Source organism: Doryrhamphus excisus, linkage group LG12 (assembly GCF_037039965.1).
Source record: "Doryrhamphus excisus strain RoL-2023G ecotype Guam linkage group LG12, RoL_Dexc_Guam_v1.1, whole genome shotgun sequence".
In the NCBI taxonomy this organism is placed as follows: Eukaryota; Metazoa; Chordata; class Actinopteri; order Syngnathiformes; family Syngnathidae; genus Doryrhamphus; species Doryrhamphus excisus.
The window spans coordinates 5289852-5306237 of record NC_136368.1 but is presented as its reverse complement, the minus strand read 5'-3'; the positions used below and the strand labels follow the sequence as shown (position 1 = coordinate 5306237).

Below are 16386 nucleotides of genomic sequence, written 5' to 3'. Positions count from 1 at the left end.
AATAAACAAATCAAGAATTAAGAAAATCTATCAATCAGTAATAATAAATATAATAATAATAAAACGGCAAATAATAAAAACTTAAGAAAACACATATAGTTGGTGGGTAGACAAATTATTTTTTTCAGATTAAAATGAACAAAGCATTATTAGAGCCCTGTAGACATGACAAAACACGACTATAGTCACATTTATACTTTTTTTATTTACAACATATTGCGCAACTGCAGGGTCTTCAGACATATGCTAACTCGCAAACTAGAGAGCTAGCGACCTAAACGGTAGCCTTCAAGTTATTGCCTTTAAACTTAAATAGCCAAAAATGTACCACTTCCACACGGATAGGGAGGATAACTATTAACAGTTATTTAACCTTTAACATGAACATTAATCAAACATAATAATTTTTTCTGGGTACATGATACCATACAGCATCCATATCAAACTTGCGCGGGCCGCACTAACATTAAACTTTCATATCAAGGCGGGGGCCTCAAACTAGTGTCCTGCGGGCGACATTTGGCCCGCGGGCCGCATGTTTGAGACCCCTGCTTTAAGGCCAGACACATTAAATCCTGAGACGCTCAAACTCGTCCTAATGTCAGACTGCCTCAATTATTAAACATGTATTAGCTATGAACTGTCAGTAGCCTAAATATGTTTTTAAATAACATTTCACAATGTCCCTACACACACACACACACACACACACACACACACATGCTGCTAAGTACCTCCAACTGCGTATGCTTGATTAAAAGACTTTCTCGGCACTTTGCCATCTGTCTCTGCATTTCGGGGGTCTAATCTTTTGACAGCCCTTGTCGCCCCGTGACAATTTGGAATTTTGGTTGCAGATGAGCTTCATGTGTAATTTTTTAACATTTGTTGTCACACAGCCACAGTGGAACCTCGGTTTCCATACACCTTGGTTTTCGTATGAATCCAGAGAAGAATGGATAACAGTTCTGTTAGAGGTGGGACAATATAGACAGATTGCAGCCACAGACTCTTTTAATCATGTTTATTATATGTGTATGGGTTTATTTGTTCTTAGGTCACACATACTGTGTGTCTCCTCCTCCCTCAAGTAAGAACTGGGCACCTTGGGCCGATGAGGTGTTCATGCATACTAAGTGTGTATGAGTGTTCTGCTTTTTTTTAATCACGCCTGCAAAATAATCCACCATGACGCCAAAGAAAGCTGCAAGTGCCAGAACTTTGATAAAGAACACAAGAAACACTACTGACTTCAAGTTAAAAAGAAATGTAGCAAAGCACATATTGCTGTTGGTTTTTGTGTATTTTGGTTTTCATCTGTCCTTTGGGAACAGCTTAATGACAAAAAAACTGAACAAATAAAAATACTCACTGTGAATCTTACTACTTTGAATGTTTAAGCAACTTTTGGTGGTGATCTCACATTCTTAACACCCCTTGAGAAAGAGAATTATTCCTTTAATGCTCTGAATACGCATCTATGCGATTTGTTGGCTTTCCTTGGTCGGAAATGCATTCCCTCACGGTCAACAAACATGCATGTTCGGTTAATTGGAGAGTCAAAATTGCCCATAGGTATGATTTGAGAGTAAATTGTTGTTTGTCTATACTACTATGTTCCCTATAATTGGCCAATGTCAGCTATGATAGGCTCCAACTTACTGTAAAACCATGATAAGTGGTAAAAAAAAAAAGAAATGGCCTACCTCGGTATTTGGCTTCAGTTTCCCCTTTAGTTTATATCCCACACCAATTATAATTTGTTTGTGTTTGGCAATATTGTTGTCTGACATTGTAGGTTTTTGTTAAACCTGACCTTTGCATACTCATACTTAGTCTTTGTTTCCCCACATTGGAGGGAAAACTGTCGGGAATATAATATAGTATTTCCTTTTTTCCTACAATACTCTGTATTTCCTACATTATATTACTATAGTACCCACTAAAAGATCCTTCCGTTATTGTGTTTGCAGTCTATTCGAGAAGTGACAGGCTATGTGTTGGTGGCTCTGAACCAATTTGACTACTTGCCTCTGGAGAACCTGAGAATCATCCGAGGGACTAAGCTGTACGAGGACCGCTACTCGCTTGCGATCTTCCTCAACTACAGACATGACGGAAACTTCGGTCTGCGTCAGCTGGGTCTGAGGAACCTCACAGGTGAGTGACATTTTGTCTGAGTGTGTGTTGTAATGAATATGTTAAATGTCGCGCGTACAAGCCACCGAGCTGTAAAACCCAGCCATTCATTAGTAGACTGTGACTGTGATAGCTGATAGGAGGGCATGTGTGGGTGGCTCAGTGTCCTCATGAACAATGGACCTTTTTGTTGCTAGGTTTCCTTTTGGCATTTCAAGCCCAGGAGCCACATAGAGATGAAGCTCTTGACTTGATAAATCTGAGGCATTTTCCTCTGCAGGGTCTATGTTGAGAAAGCGTGTGCCAAACCAACTGCGAATCAAAAGATTTGATTTACGCTGTGGGTTTTTATGGGTGCATGCTGTGAAGAAAAGGCCATGCTTGTTTATTCTGAAAAACAACAAACTTTTTCAGTACTGTGCATGTGTTTGTATAATTATGGGCATATATGGGTAATTTACATTACCCATATAATTGCTTCTCATATAAATAATAAATTATTATAATAACCTTGGTTAGCGTCAGCCCCGGTTAGGGTGTTTACGTCAAATACACACCATGTATGCCTCAGTTTGCATGCATTTTCTAGTCACCATACAATATGGCGTATGTCTTGTTGTGTTAATACACTTTGTGTTTTTAATGCCATTTTATAACTAAGCATTCTTGTTAGTAACCAAATCCGTAGCATGATATTACATAGAAACAGGAACTTGAAGTCAGCCTGTCTATGATGTCATCAGCAGTTGATTCTGTAGTTATTTACTGGCTTACAGTTATACCACAAATTTCAACACATATTCTGTATAGTATAAATTATAGTATAGCATAGTATAGTATAGTATAGTATAGTATAGTATAGGCTGCAGTATAGTATAAATTCTGTATAGTAGAGATTGCATTTTATAGTACATGCATAACACAATTCAATAAGCATATACTGCAAATGGTGAATGATATAGATACAACCAGGGGTTTTCAAAGTGCGGCCCGGGAGCCATTTGGACTCGTGGCTTATTTTTGTATTTGTCTGTGGCACAAAATAGAGATAAAATTAAACAAAAACAACAGAATTTGAAAAATCAAGCAGAATGTGAAGTCAAAAAGCTGAAAAGGTCATACAACTAAAAAAATATATAAAATCAACACGGACATGGGTGGTGCTGAAATCGGTACATTATTTGAAGTCTGAAATTAATATGGATTGATCAGAGGTTGCTATATTTATTGTTTATTATTCAGCTATATGTGTACTTTGTATGTATGTAAGTCATGTGTAAGACTTGAGTTTTTTTCTCCAACTTTCATGTGTTTTTTTTGTTTTTGTTGTTGTTGTTTGTTTTATTTTTCTAGTTTTATTTTACATTTGTTTCTACAATGGGCCGTTCATGTGCCCATAAAACATTCAGCCCACAAATGACCCGTGGGACGCACTTTGGACATTCCCGGAGTGCTAACAAATGAGTGTGTTCATACACATAGCACTATCACAAATGACCGCACTAGATGCAGGCTTCCACAGTGGTGAACACACATCGGGTTGAGGAGGTGCAGTCCAGCGACAAGCATCCTGTGTGCTCTTGTTGATTACACAGTAGAAATGCATGATGGAAACACATAATTGCCCGCCACTCAAGAAATTTTTTAAAAAGTCTTTTTCGCGAATGAATCGGGCAGTACTTACATCACAGGACTTATTTCTAGAGCATGCAGTCTTATTTCTAGGCGCATATGAGGGTGAAATTCTCGCACTGTACAGCCCTGACACGCAGACACAAGCGAGTCTGTCTAGAGAAGGGTGGTCGCTGTGTGTGACTGGCCAATCACAGTCAAGATCAGAGTGAATGGGCGGAAGGATATTTGCCATGACCACCTCAAGGTTGGTTCCATCTTTGTCCCCATCCATTTGGCTATTATTCAGCAGACAACTGTATGATTTCTAAACCTTTTCTATAAATGTTCAAACTGTTTCTGATCTACATAATTCCAGTAAACAAAGTAAACAATGAAGTGTTCCACAGTTGTTGTGGAACTTCACAATGCGCTTATGTGATATGGTTCAACTTGGATGCTGTCTCACATGTTGTTGCGCTGGACTTTGAATGAATTTCTTATGTCCATCACCACCGGCAACTTTTTTTTTTTTTTTTGCCAAGATGGTCCTTTTCATTGTACTGCCAAGCTGATGTTGCTCAGGGAGCCGAGGCTGGACTCTGTGAGAGGATGTTAGATGTACCATCCATCGCCCCCAGCCATGATGTGCAGGGGAAGTGAATCTGCTTTCCAGTGGTCTCAATGTTCTCTTCACGATTGTTTTCATTGATTTCATAAGCAAAGTTATTATTATGCTAATTTTTCGTCCCTTTGTATTGAGTGGTGGACTCCTATCGAGCAGCTACACACGATAACCAGCTTTCTAGATCTTCCAGAATCTGCAAATACTGTATGTTTTAATGTATTCCACCCACGGCCCACCTCCATGCACGGCCACTTTGCTGTGGTTGGTTACACTGCGGAGTGCATAGAAACACTTCCAGTTTGTGCCGCTAACTGTTTAGGAGTTAATAAATGGCGATTTCGCCCATTGGTGAGTGGGTAATTTAGCCTAATGGATTTAGTTTGGTGTTATATTTTTTTGTTTTTTAGTCTCTAGTTTTTGTCCCTTTTGTTGTTGTTGTTGTTGACAAAAGTTTAATTTCATCATAGTATTTGCCGTAAATTTGTTTTGTTTGTTTCGGTTTTCTCTGGGTACTCCGGCTTCCTCCCACATTCCAAAAACATGCTAGGTTAATTGGCGACTCCAAATTGTCCATAGGTATGAATGTGAGTGTGAATGTTTGTTTGTCTATATGTGCCCTGTGATTGGCTGGCCATCAGTCCAGGGTGTACCCCACCTCTTGACCAAAGACAGCTAACCCTAACCCGAACCATCTCTGTTTTTTGTTGGGGAAAACAAATAAAAACACGTCTGCCCTCAAGTTCTTTGGAAAGTTTTGGTTACCTGTCTCATTTATGACAGGGACCTTGACATTGCTGTCAAATTAAAATCATTGTTCCATCAGCAGAAGGTCCCATGAGATGTGTAAAACAGGTCAATATGATCCATAAGTAACATATAAGAGGATCAAATGTATTAGGGCCTAATCGAGAGAAGGCGCTGTAGAATACCCCCTCCAGTGGCAAAACACACCCGCATTACTTGATTTGGAATTGCCTTGGATGAAATCAATTTGTCGCTAGTATATTGTAGCAGTGCTCTTATTGATTTTTCTGGCTACCTCGCTGAGTGCTGTGAATAGACTCTGTGGACTTGAGGGGGCTAAAGGATGGGGTGTAGGAGCTTCCTGGCTGAGCAAGGATAGGACTCCCTCTGATGCACCTTTCAATCAAGCTTAGCCAACTTATCCTCAAGAATGCGGGAGAAAGTTTGGGAATGCTCTGTGCACACAAAGTGAATTAAAAAACAAAACTTCTTTATTCACCACCCAGGATTAAAATCACTTTGTAACAGTCTAGGCGACTTAGAGACACAGGGTTGTGTTAGTGTTTTTGAGCACCGCTTCATTTACAACGGACTTGTAAATGAAATTGGGAGGAGTTGGTAAAGTGATTGAACTTTGCTTTTCAAGCACTGTGGGAGCAATGTGGGGAAAAAACACCTGTTCAGGGTGCCTCACTGTTTCTCCTTTATCTCTATCCATCGGTGCCCTTATAAAATCGTCATTTTATGTGACTATACTGTAGCATGTCATAGATTGTAACTTTTATTTCTTCTCAGAGGGTCGATAAAAGGTTACAGTGTTTAATTTTTCTTTATTTATTCCCTTAAACAAGACATGGTACTCTCAGTTGTATGACAAAGTAACATTTGATTTTTAAAAAATCAGATAATAAGCCAGGGAAATGTAGATTAACAAGAATGAAGAATTGAACTAGATCAGGGGTGCTCACACTTTTTCAGCATGCGAGCTACTTTTAAAATGACCGAGTCAAAAATATACCCACTACAAAAATGCAAAACATCTATTTATTTTCAAATGTATTGAGGATTATTTGTATTGTACATTGTATTATTACAATGTATGTTTATGTACCTTACATAACCAAATGAGCCAATATTGCAAAACACACATAATTAACTATTAACATTTTTTGTAATTACCTGAGTTTACTTTGATGACTTGCACTGAATTGAATCAGCCAGGGATGCATAGTCCGGACAGTAGCTGCTGATAGCCAGGTTAGCTAGGTTAGCCAGGTTAGCTAGGTTAGCCAGGTTAGCCAGGTTAGCTAGGTTAGCTAGGTTAGCCAGGTTAGCTAGGTTAGCCAGGTTAGCCAGGTTAGCCAGGCAAACGCACTTCGAAAAAGACATTGTGAAAAAAAAAAGTCCACCTCCCATTCCGTATGGAAGTGATATGTTTTTGCCTTTTTACTTGGTCCAGCTACTTCACTCATTTTAGTGACCATAAACTTTAGCGAGGGCTTAAAATCTGAAGCTATCCGCCGACTAGCTTAGCACTTTGCATCGTTGTTTACGCATGAGCGGTGACCTAAAGGTCAAAATTTAGTTGTCATCTGACTGGTTGTCCTGTATGTCAATCAAGTAACGGGGATGGATGATAGGCTGACATCGTAAGTTCTGCTGCACTTAGAGACGTTGTTTGATTTGATTGGTCACCCGAAGGGCAACATTCAGTTGTCATCTGAATGGCTGCCCTGTATATCAATCAAGTGACGGCATTGATGCTAGGATGATATTTTTCTTAATGTCATGCCGCGATCGACCAGCGATCGACCAGTACCACCTCCGCGATCGACCGGTAGATCGCGATCGACTTAATGAGCACCCCTGAACTAGATGATGTAATTTCAGTAGAAATGCTGAAGATGAATTGTAATGTAGCCTGAATATTGAAATATTCTAAAATTGTGGTGAAATCTATTAATCAACTGACGATCGAACCAGCAACCATGGGTGATGACCATCTTGCGACTTGAACCAAGCCACTGCGTACAGAATATGTAGGATCATATAGGTACATTGAAATTGTCCATTTTCAATGGGAAAATAAATGAAACACCAATTTAGAAAATTTGATAGCCTAACATGTCCCGAATGAGCATGACATGTTGGAGTAGTTTGCACACAAAAAATTGCCTGAACTTGAAATGTTGGAATGTAAAAATGGAGAGTCACATTATTTGTAACAATTTCATGAGGACTGAGGATCGAACCAGCAACAGTTGGGCTGGGAGACAACCAGTCTACCACCTGAGCCTGTACAAGAGGTGGAATGTTACAGTAATGTCAATTTTAAACATATTTCACTCATAGGGGGCACCAAATTTGTCATTTGAAAGTTTGAAATGTTGGAAAGTTAAAACGCAGACTGAATGTTGAAGTATTTAAATATATTTAATTATTACAGCATGGTTGAGGATCGAACCAGCAACCGTCCCATTGCTAAAATCATGAAAAGTAGATTTTGTTGAAATAAACCTGACCCAAACAACCAAGGTTAGTTTTACTACAAATAGAGTTGCAAATAGAGCCCAATGGCCGTGGTGTCAACACGGTAGAAGTCACGTAGAGAGCGTCATCACATTCTAGTTTCAGCCTGTTTCCCTGACTAAATAATAGTCTCAGTAAGGAGCACAGATGAGTTTTCTGTTTGAACATAATTTACTACGCCCCCTCCTACTCGTCCGTCGTTTTAGCCAGAGTATCTTTATTCTATCAGACTTGCTCAGTGTTGTTGATTCATCTTACTAACTGCCCCAACGCCTGCACTGCGTCTGTCCAAAATGAAACTTCCAAACTGAGGCCCCATCTGCTGAATGATCCTCTCTCATTGCATGCATGTACACAAGCCCGCGGTATACGCCAAAGGCATTATCCGCTCCTTCATGGCCCATCTGCTCTCTCTTTATTTGTCTCATTTACTGTCTCACTTCCACCCCCCACCCACCCCCCCTTATTGGCTTTCGATCCCTTGTTGAATTGCACTCAACGGTCCTGACATGTCATATCAATACTTTTTACAGATATACTGTAAAACCTTGGGATATGTGCTAAATACTTCATACTTTGGCTATTTTAAAGACGATAGTAGGACTAGTAGTTAGTGGAGTCGGGGCCCAGCAGGATACAGACTGATTTTGGTATTTCCACGTATGGATTACTGGATTACCGTCTAACCATCGTGTCTTCTGTTAACACCCGAGTTTTGTTTCCAACATTCCTTTTGTATGTTATGTACTGTATTTTCCCACCATATCTCCTGGTCTGCAGCTTGTTGTTAATCTTAAGGGCCTTAATTATCACTGATTTGGTTCCTTGTTCCATAAATTGGCACAGTCTTGTTTGAATGGGCCTTTACGGGGACAAAAGTCCCCCGGATTCTTTTATTCTAATGGATCAAGGAGTCTGAAGGACAGTTTACAATTGAATTCAGACAGGAGTAGATACACAAAATTGTAATGCCAGTGCCGGAGAGAGTGATTTGCGGGCAAAGGTTAAGCAAAGTCCAATCGATCTTCGAAAAAGAACTCTGTTCTGCTTTCTTATATAACTTCTGTTAGAGAGGTGGTACAATGGGTGTAAATGTCCCTTTATTTGTTGTTAGGATGTTAGGAACGAGCCTGTCTCAGTTGGACAGCCAAGGGCTCCTCAGACATTGATTGCTTCTCTCTGTGGTAGATTGCAGGTACTTTGTCTAAAACAGAATGAAAACTATTCCAGTTCTAACAGCACATGAAACAATTTTGCCTCTGTCTGTGTATCAGAGTCCAAACCTTACTTTAACATCCAGAGACAGTTTGGGATCCACCAACATCTTCAATCATTTGTGATCTCTGTTTCATTAAAACCTTTCTCGTCTGCAACATTAGCTTTTTTGACTTTGTCTTTCTTTACCAGGCTGTTGAAGCATAACATTTTCATTTCAATTTCCCAATTGGGAGTGTTGAGCCATCCCAAACTTTCAGGGCTCACTTCCAAATGTGCAAACATCTTTACCTGAAATTTGGCATTGTTTAAAACGAGAATACAACATTGTGACAACATTTATAGGTTGGAAAAGTGGAAAAAAATACCATAGGTCCCCTTTAACTAAATATTATGAGATTTGGTGTTAGATGTATGATTCAGGATGTCATAATAATCTAGCAATGGTGGGAGCAGTTCGTCCACATCTCTATTGAAACCACAAGATTCAAAGTACAGATTGGTAAAACACAACCATTTATATGCAATAATGTATCAACACTGAGGCAGTGTTTGTGAATCGATAACAAAATCTTGGCAAAAGATTTTTCCCATTAGAAAAAAAAAAAAAATCATATTAAAACCGTGACGTTCAAAAATGAGGTTTGACTGTAAACTTCATAGCAAGTAAAAGTTATAAGTACCTTTTTATGAGGGCATGACGCTAGGGTGTATGCTATACAGCAGTGGTTCTCAAAGTGGAGTACGTCAGTTGTCATGGGGGTAAGTGAATAAAAATGAAAAAAAAACAATTAGCACACTCAAAATTACAAGTATGCCTGAATGCCTCACAGTGCAGCAGGATCTCAGCAGGAAGGAGACCACGGCAAGTTGTTCCTTGTTCTGTGTGCATCATACCAACAAATACATACGTTTGAATGATTACTTTGTGCATTACGAGTATCGGGTGTTCACTACTGAGTGGAGATTCACTCGAAAATTAGGCTTTCTTGTTGGTTTTATATATTTTTGTATTTCTATTACTATTAAGGGGGTCGTGGTTATTTTAGTTGGGACACCATGGAGAGATAATGGACACTTTACACTCAACAAGCAGGATCCAAACTAGCAAACTGTTGTCAGTGCTGTTCGAGCTTTTTCTGAAATGGCACATTCAGGTGTGTCACATAACTCTTCAGACACAAGTTGATGCTGCATTCAGGGACTTGTGTAAATCACAGCAAACACACCTACACATGCACATGCAGGCAAAGTACATGCTATTTCACAAAACCAACCACTTGTTGCTCATACAACAGTAAAACAATGTTACAAAATGTTTTAACAGAATAATAATATTAAACACACTTCTGGGCAGATACTGCTTTATGGTGATTGTTACACTTTCCCCTTCAATTTGGTATAAAATCAATATGCAGACTTTAACCATAGTCATCCTAAGTGGACAAAAAAGTGAAGCTCAAATTAAGTCTATTCAAATTAAATGCATTCAAAGGGAAGGATGACGACACCAGAGTGGAATAAAACATATGTAGGATGATAATGTATTTATTTATCAGTGCTTGTGTCAAATCTTATGTTAATGTCACCATGCAAAGTACACATCATTCACCCGGAATTACTATAAAATGAATGAACCATTGAATTATGTTCAATATTTCAAGTTAATTAACTTAATAAGATTTATGTTTTTTTTGGTGTGCAGGAGTAAGGGGTACATGGCTTCAGGTCAAATGTCTGAAAGGGTACATGACTGTAAAACATTCGGGAACCACTGCTGTAGACTCCTGTATTAGATTGGGTACCCACTAATGTAAGGTAATATTTAAAAGCCCTCCTGTCCACTTGCTAGGTCTCTTGAATCACAGCAGGGATCCCACAGCAATTGCTCAATGGGGAAATCATCAGGAAAATGTGCCACTAAATTCTGAACAGGGGGAAAAAAGGATGGGCAAGGTGAAAGGGACAATTTGAATTTGCAAGACTCCCGTGGACATAGGCCTTGCTGAGAAAGGGGCATTAAATTACCTCCTTCAGATCCCCAACCATTCAGCATCTACTAAGAGAAGAAAGAGCAATTATGCCACCTGAGGCAAGTTCAGCTCAGTGCACATCACCAGAAATCAGTTGAGCCTTTTGCCTGGCAGCCGGCAGACCTCAGGTCTCCTTCAATTGTGTGCCTAATTGATTACTTCCCATGCAATTACTGCCATGTCACACTCAATATTTCACCGCTTCAGGAAGGGGGCAAGAGGGATGGTCTTTTTGAAGGACGACATTCATATTGTCACATTTGAAAGCCCCTAATGTGGATCGTGTGGAGGCAAGTGTTAAATTGAAGTCCGGAACGGGCCATCAGTTGTGGTTGCTGTTAATTGATTGCTCACTAATGCCACTGTGTGACAGAGATAGTGAAACTACCACAGACAGTAGGTGGTATGTTATGACAGATGGGACAGAAGGGATACAGTAAATCGCTTCAAATGTGCTTTCTTTTATAGGTTAGTCTTCTGATACTTGTGACCATGAGTTGCTAATTGGTATCATTAATTTCAATGTCGCAATAACAGTGGGGGTGGCATGGCTCATGTGGTTGAGTGGTTGTCTCCCTGTCTCAAGTGGTGGTTCGACTCTCTGTCCTTTTGTGGCCATGTCAAAGTGTCCTCTTGGTGCTGCATCATCAGTAGGTAATTGTGGTAACAGTGTCAAAGTGCTTTGTGCACCATGAAGGAAGAAAAGCGCTTTATCAGTAAAAGTGTGCAAGCGGCAGGGTAAAGGAACATTTCTCAGTTGACATGCATCCCTTGACATAAATGCTTAACCCATTTAATCCCACCCGTCACAATAGTGACCGGAAAAAAATGATTTGTTTCCAAGGCTATAAAAATGTTACAGAATGATTTATCAATGCATTTCCAGCATATAATGAAATAATAAGGGGTTTCAATATGTATGTGCAGTGTCACACATATGTTTAGTATGAATTGTCACATGACCAGAGCTGTTTACTTCATGTTTGCACCAAGCGAAAAGGATGGCAGCAAGAAAGCTCCCAAAGAAAAGGTTCGTAAAGTAAAGATTAGACATAGTTTTTTTGGTACACATCATGTTTAAGGTGTCTAGTATTGATATATGCATTTGCACAATGTACAAGTAAATAACATAAGTGTATGTTTCCCAACCGGTCTTCACACGGTGAAAAGGCCCATGTGGAGTTCTAAAAAGAACCTTTGTTTTGGGTTTTGAGAAAAAACTTTTTTGATGAAACTAAACAAAATTATAGTCCAATAATGTGTGTCGTTGCGACATTTCGAATCTTTTCGATTCTTGTTCAGGCTAAGCACAAAAAAAAAAGTTTATAGGTCTTTTGTGGTCCGTGTTGATGCTGCCAGGTAGGTGTGTGGAAGAATGTGTTGGGGTTGGGGTTAGGGGTTAGGTATGGGGTGACGGAGGGTCTGATAGGTTTAGGGTTAGGCTTAGGGGTTAAAGTTAGTGAATTAGGGTTAGGGGTGGTCTGATAGCTGCTATCATATCAAAATAACTCGAGAATGATATGTCCTATCAAGGCCCACCCTCCCATAAGTGGCCACAAGTTTTCGTTTGGGACCATCCCAGACTTCCTGTGACCACCAGAAGTGGGCGTGACCGTCAAACAGCCGTATCTTTGGAACCGAAAGTCATACAGAATCACGGGTGGTCTCAATAGACAGCCCGTTGCCAAATTAGGGTAGGCGGAAGTTGGTTCCGTTCGGATGTTATTTGCGAAAAACCTCGTCCTTTGAGATTACATTGTTTGAACGCAAGTACAAATAGCAGTATATTAGAGTGACCACTAGATGGCAGTAGGGTTAGAGGTTGGGGATGGGGTAGAGTTAGAGTCCTAGGGTCCTAGTCCTAGGGTTAGGGATCTTCTTCAGGCATAGCACACACATCCAAAAAAAATCCAGGTCCTTCTCCTTCCACAATCAACTCAAGAATGACCAAGTCCTCTTCCACTCCATCCTGATATATGTATACATATATATGTATTTGATATGTATTAAAGAACCACATATAGATCTGTGTACACTTTACACAAATTCCAATCTTAGTTGGCCATTTGTTGGCCAACACTGTCAGTCACATGTTCTTTCACTGGGTATATAAGTTGTGTCCTGCAAACCAACCAATCATAGGTCATTTAATGATAACCCAGTTTGTTGGCGTTACGCAAGATCTCTGCAAATATTGCAAACCTTCAGTTATGTCTCATTCGACTTCAAGTTGCTGAGCATCAAAAGGATGATCTCCACAGGCATGTTTTGCTTGTGTTTTTTGTATCTGCCACAGAGGTTTACCATGGTATCAGAAGGCGTACACAGGTTTAAGTGCTGTTTCAGTACAATAATAGAGTATCTGTCGAGAAAAACTAATTGGGCTAGGATCACGGTTTACAGCTGAGTGTGAAGCGGTTTGGATGAGGCCTCCAAGTGCACGGTTTTTGCCCAGAAAAGGGTGGTGTGCCATCTCTGGATTGGGGATGACGTCGTGCCCCAAGTGTAGGAGTTTAAGTACCTTTGAGTCTTGTTCACTGTCCCACCATCACCAATGATGAGGCTTGGGTAGAGATTGTCCATCCATGTCTTCATGTCCAACCGGCCGGAGGCCTGGGGAAGACCCGGGACATGTTGGAGAGAATGTGTCTCCCAACTGAACTCTGAACGCTATGGGATCAGTTGGTAGGAGCTGGATGAAGCAGGGAGGTGAGGGAAGAGAGGAGAGGGAAGTCTTGACTTGGGCTCCTGCCCCCGCAACCCGGCCTAGGGATAGATGTTGACAATGTAAACATTTCTTTTGTGGTCAGTCAACATCCTAGTTGTTTGTTTTTACACATGCAGCATCCTGCTTTGAGTAAAGCTCTCTTTGCCTGTCTGTTTTATGTCCCATCCTTTGGAGTTTCTTAAGAAGGGAAAAAAAAAAAAGTCCTTTCACGTTTTAATTTTTATTTTCACTTTTTTTAGTTTTTCCAGTCTGTTTCGGTTTCATAGTCGACAGCAGCACCTGTAAGCGCTGACAATATTTAAAACTGAGCATGCTTTGTAAAAGGGGTTACAGGATTTACTGTACCTTGTTGTTGTTTTTTTGGGGGGGGGGACTTTTATATGTACTACAATTGCTATTCTGAAGCCATAAATGAGGAACAAAAATATTTGCAGGCTTGAATGTCATTACTGTAAGCTTTGAGGCCTTCAAGCCTGCCACCCTAAATGAGTTAATTTGTATTGAAGCAAAGGAAACAATGAAAATAAGTACCGTAATTTTGGGTATATAAGTCACAACTTTTTATTTATTTTTTTAAACTTTGAACTCTGCAACTTATACAGCAGTGTGGCTATTCTATTTAAGTTCTGATCTTGTGACATCTCATTTACTTCAGAACTGCTACTAATTGTTTAATTAATTTTGTTTAATTGTTTAGCTACTGTGCCGCTCACAAGTCAATGAGGAAATAATAGCTCTTTATTTGGAAGTTCTGTTTCTTCTTTACGGTAACTTAAAGTGTGAATAGTTATCAATTAATGGTGAGTGTTGTAGCGTTGAATGTGTGTCCCAATATTTTTAAGTTGAATTGACTGATTCCGTTAATTGCCAATGTAAGAGATATTAGCATTCGAGGACAATCTTTCAGAAAAAAAAAAGGTTATTTTCAATGCTCTCAATTGCCTTGAGAGTACACTATTCTCTTCAGAAGCAAACCTCTGGATATGAGAAGAAACATTCTCTCTACTTTCATGTTCAAATGGGCATGAGGAGAATTTTAATGCTGATAATCAAAACACAGTTCTTGTCTCTCTATAACATTTCCATTGCCTTTGGCTATGGTCAAGTTCAGACACAAAATATTCACTGATGCCAACGCAAAACTGAATAAGAGGCCAAAGACTGCATACTGGTTTGAATTTTGCGGCTTCACGTCACGATTTTAATTTTTATATATATATTAAAGGGGAGCTATCATGCTTTTTCCACTTCTCTGACCCAAAAGTATAGTTACAATGTTGTATTCTCATGTTAAACGATGCCAAAGTTTCAGATAATGAGGTTTGCTCACTTGAAAGTGAGCCCTGAAAGAAGTTTGGGATGGCTCAAAACGCTCGGTTCAAGAGGGCATTGCAAAACTGTTCCTTTGTGAGGTCACAGAGGAGCGGGCTTCCTTCCTTCCACTCTCTTCCTCCCTTGAGCTTTGCTTGCCCCACCCTCCCACAAGTTGTTCCTCTTTGTTTATGTTGTTAGCAATGGTTCATAAGAGAAAGCCACGTTTCAACAGCATTTCACACTGGACTGTTTCATGAACATGGGCCAGTGTGCAGCTGGACTAGCCCACCAACTTGCTGAAGCTCAATCCCTTTCCAATGTTATTTGGTCGTATGGAAGAGTCAGAAGAGCAGTAAGTAACAGTTTAATAGTTTACAGTCTTTAAGATTTTGTGTAAATGTCATGGAGCAAAAGGAGTTTTGTGTGTAGCATTACAGAGTGTGCATACAGTAAGTGTGATTGGTAATAATTTCCCACCACAATTAATGGCTTTACCCGACTTTTTTAAACACTGGTAGTCCCGCAAAAAAACGTGTAATGACCACATTAGCTGTTACAGATGAAGTAGAAAACCTAACACTAAAATGCTGACGCTACTTACCATTGAGAGACGTCTTGGTGTAACCGCTTTTCTTGAGAAACTTCAGACTGTCCTGTCTCTACTTCCAGATTGGATTCGGCATCCAACACACAAGCTTGTATGTTAAAAGCAGACATTTTAAAAAGATAAATCGGCTTATATTATCAACTCCTATAAAGTTGGGTTTGCAGCTAGCGGAAGTACTCTGGAATACATTAAAACAGACCATTTTCACCGGAATCACGGAATCCAAAGAAATACAGCTGAATAAGTGCAGATTCTGGAAACACTAGAAAGCTTTCTCAATATGTAAATTAGCATAATAGGTCTGCTTTAACAAATCATACGGTTTCATGGTTCAATACAGCCTGATATTGTTTTTAAAAAGCTCATTTTATGTGTATGTTTCCATAAATTTTGCAATTTGAAGTATAAATATGAAAATACAAATGTAAGGCATTCAAAGATGTGATAATCTGTATTATTCTACATCGATCAGTACGTGTTAGTAATGTTAAATTCATGAGACTATAGCCACAGCAGGAAGTGTGCTCTACAGAAAAAGCTGGAAGTCTCCCAATGCTTACGTGTTAGTGTATGCTATGCCTTATGACTTAGTTTCTGTTAATGTGTACTACATTGGGTAATAAATGTTATTTCATGTTTAGAGCGCTTTGATAATATGTGTAAGTAAGCAATCCTACTTCATGGGAATTCACTTATCATGGAACCAATTAACCGCGATAACCGAGAGATTACTGTACTTTGTTTGAACCTCACTGGAATGTTACCATTCTGTCTGAGCATGATTTGTTTTAGAACTGGTTGATTTAGTCGGTCGTTTAATCGGTCGTTACAAATTACA

At 39.5% G+C, this 16386-nt stretch overlaps 1 protein-coding gene across 2 annotated transcripts in view; it reads left to right on the top strand.

Annotated features, from left to right (window-relative positions):
* The window catches only part of erbb4b (erb-b2 receptor tyrosine kinase 4b), a 276507-nt gene that overhangs the window by 173674 nt on the left and 86447 nt on the right, over positions 1-16386 (top strand). For both annotated transcript variants that reach the window (XM_058081635.2, XM_058081636.2), the window contains exon 3: positions 1974-2160. In XM_058081635.2, the coding sequence (XP_057937618.2) occupies positions 1974-2160 (187 nt within the window). The remainder of the gene's footprint in view (positions 1-1973; positions 2161-16386) is intronic.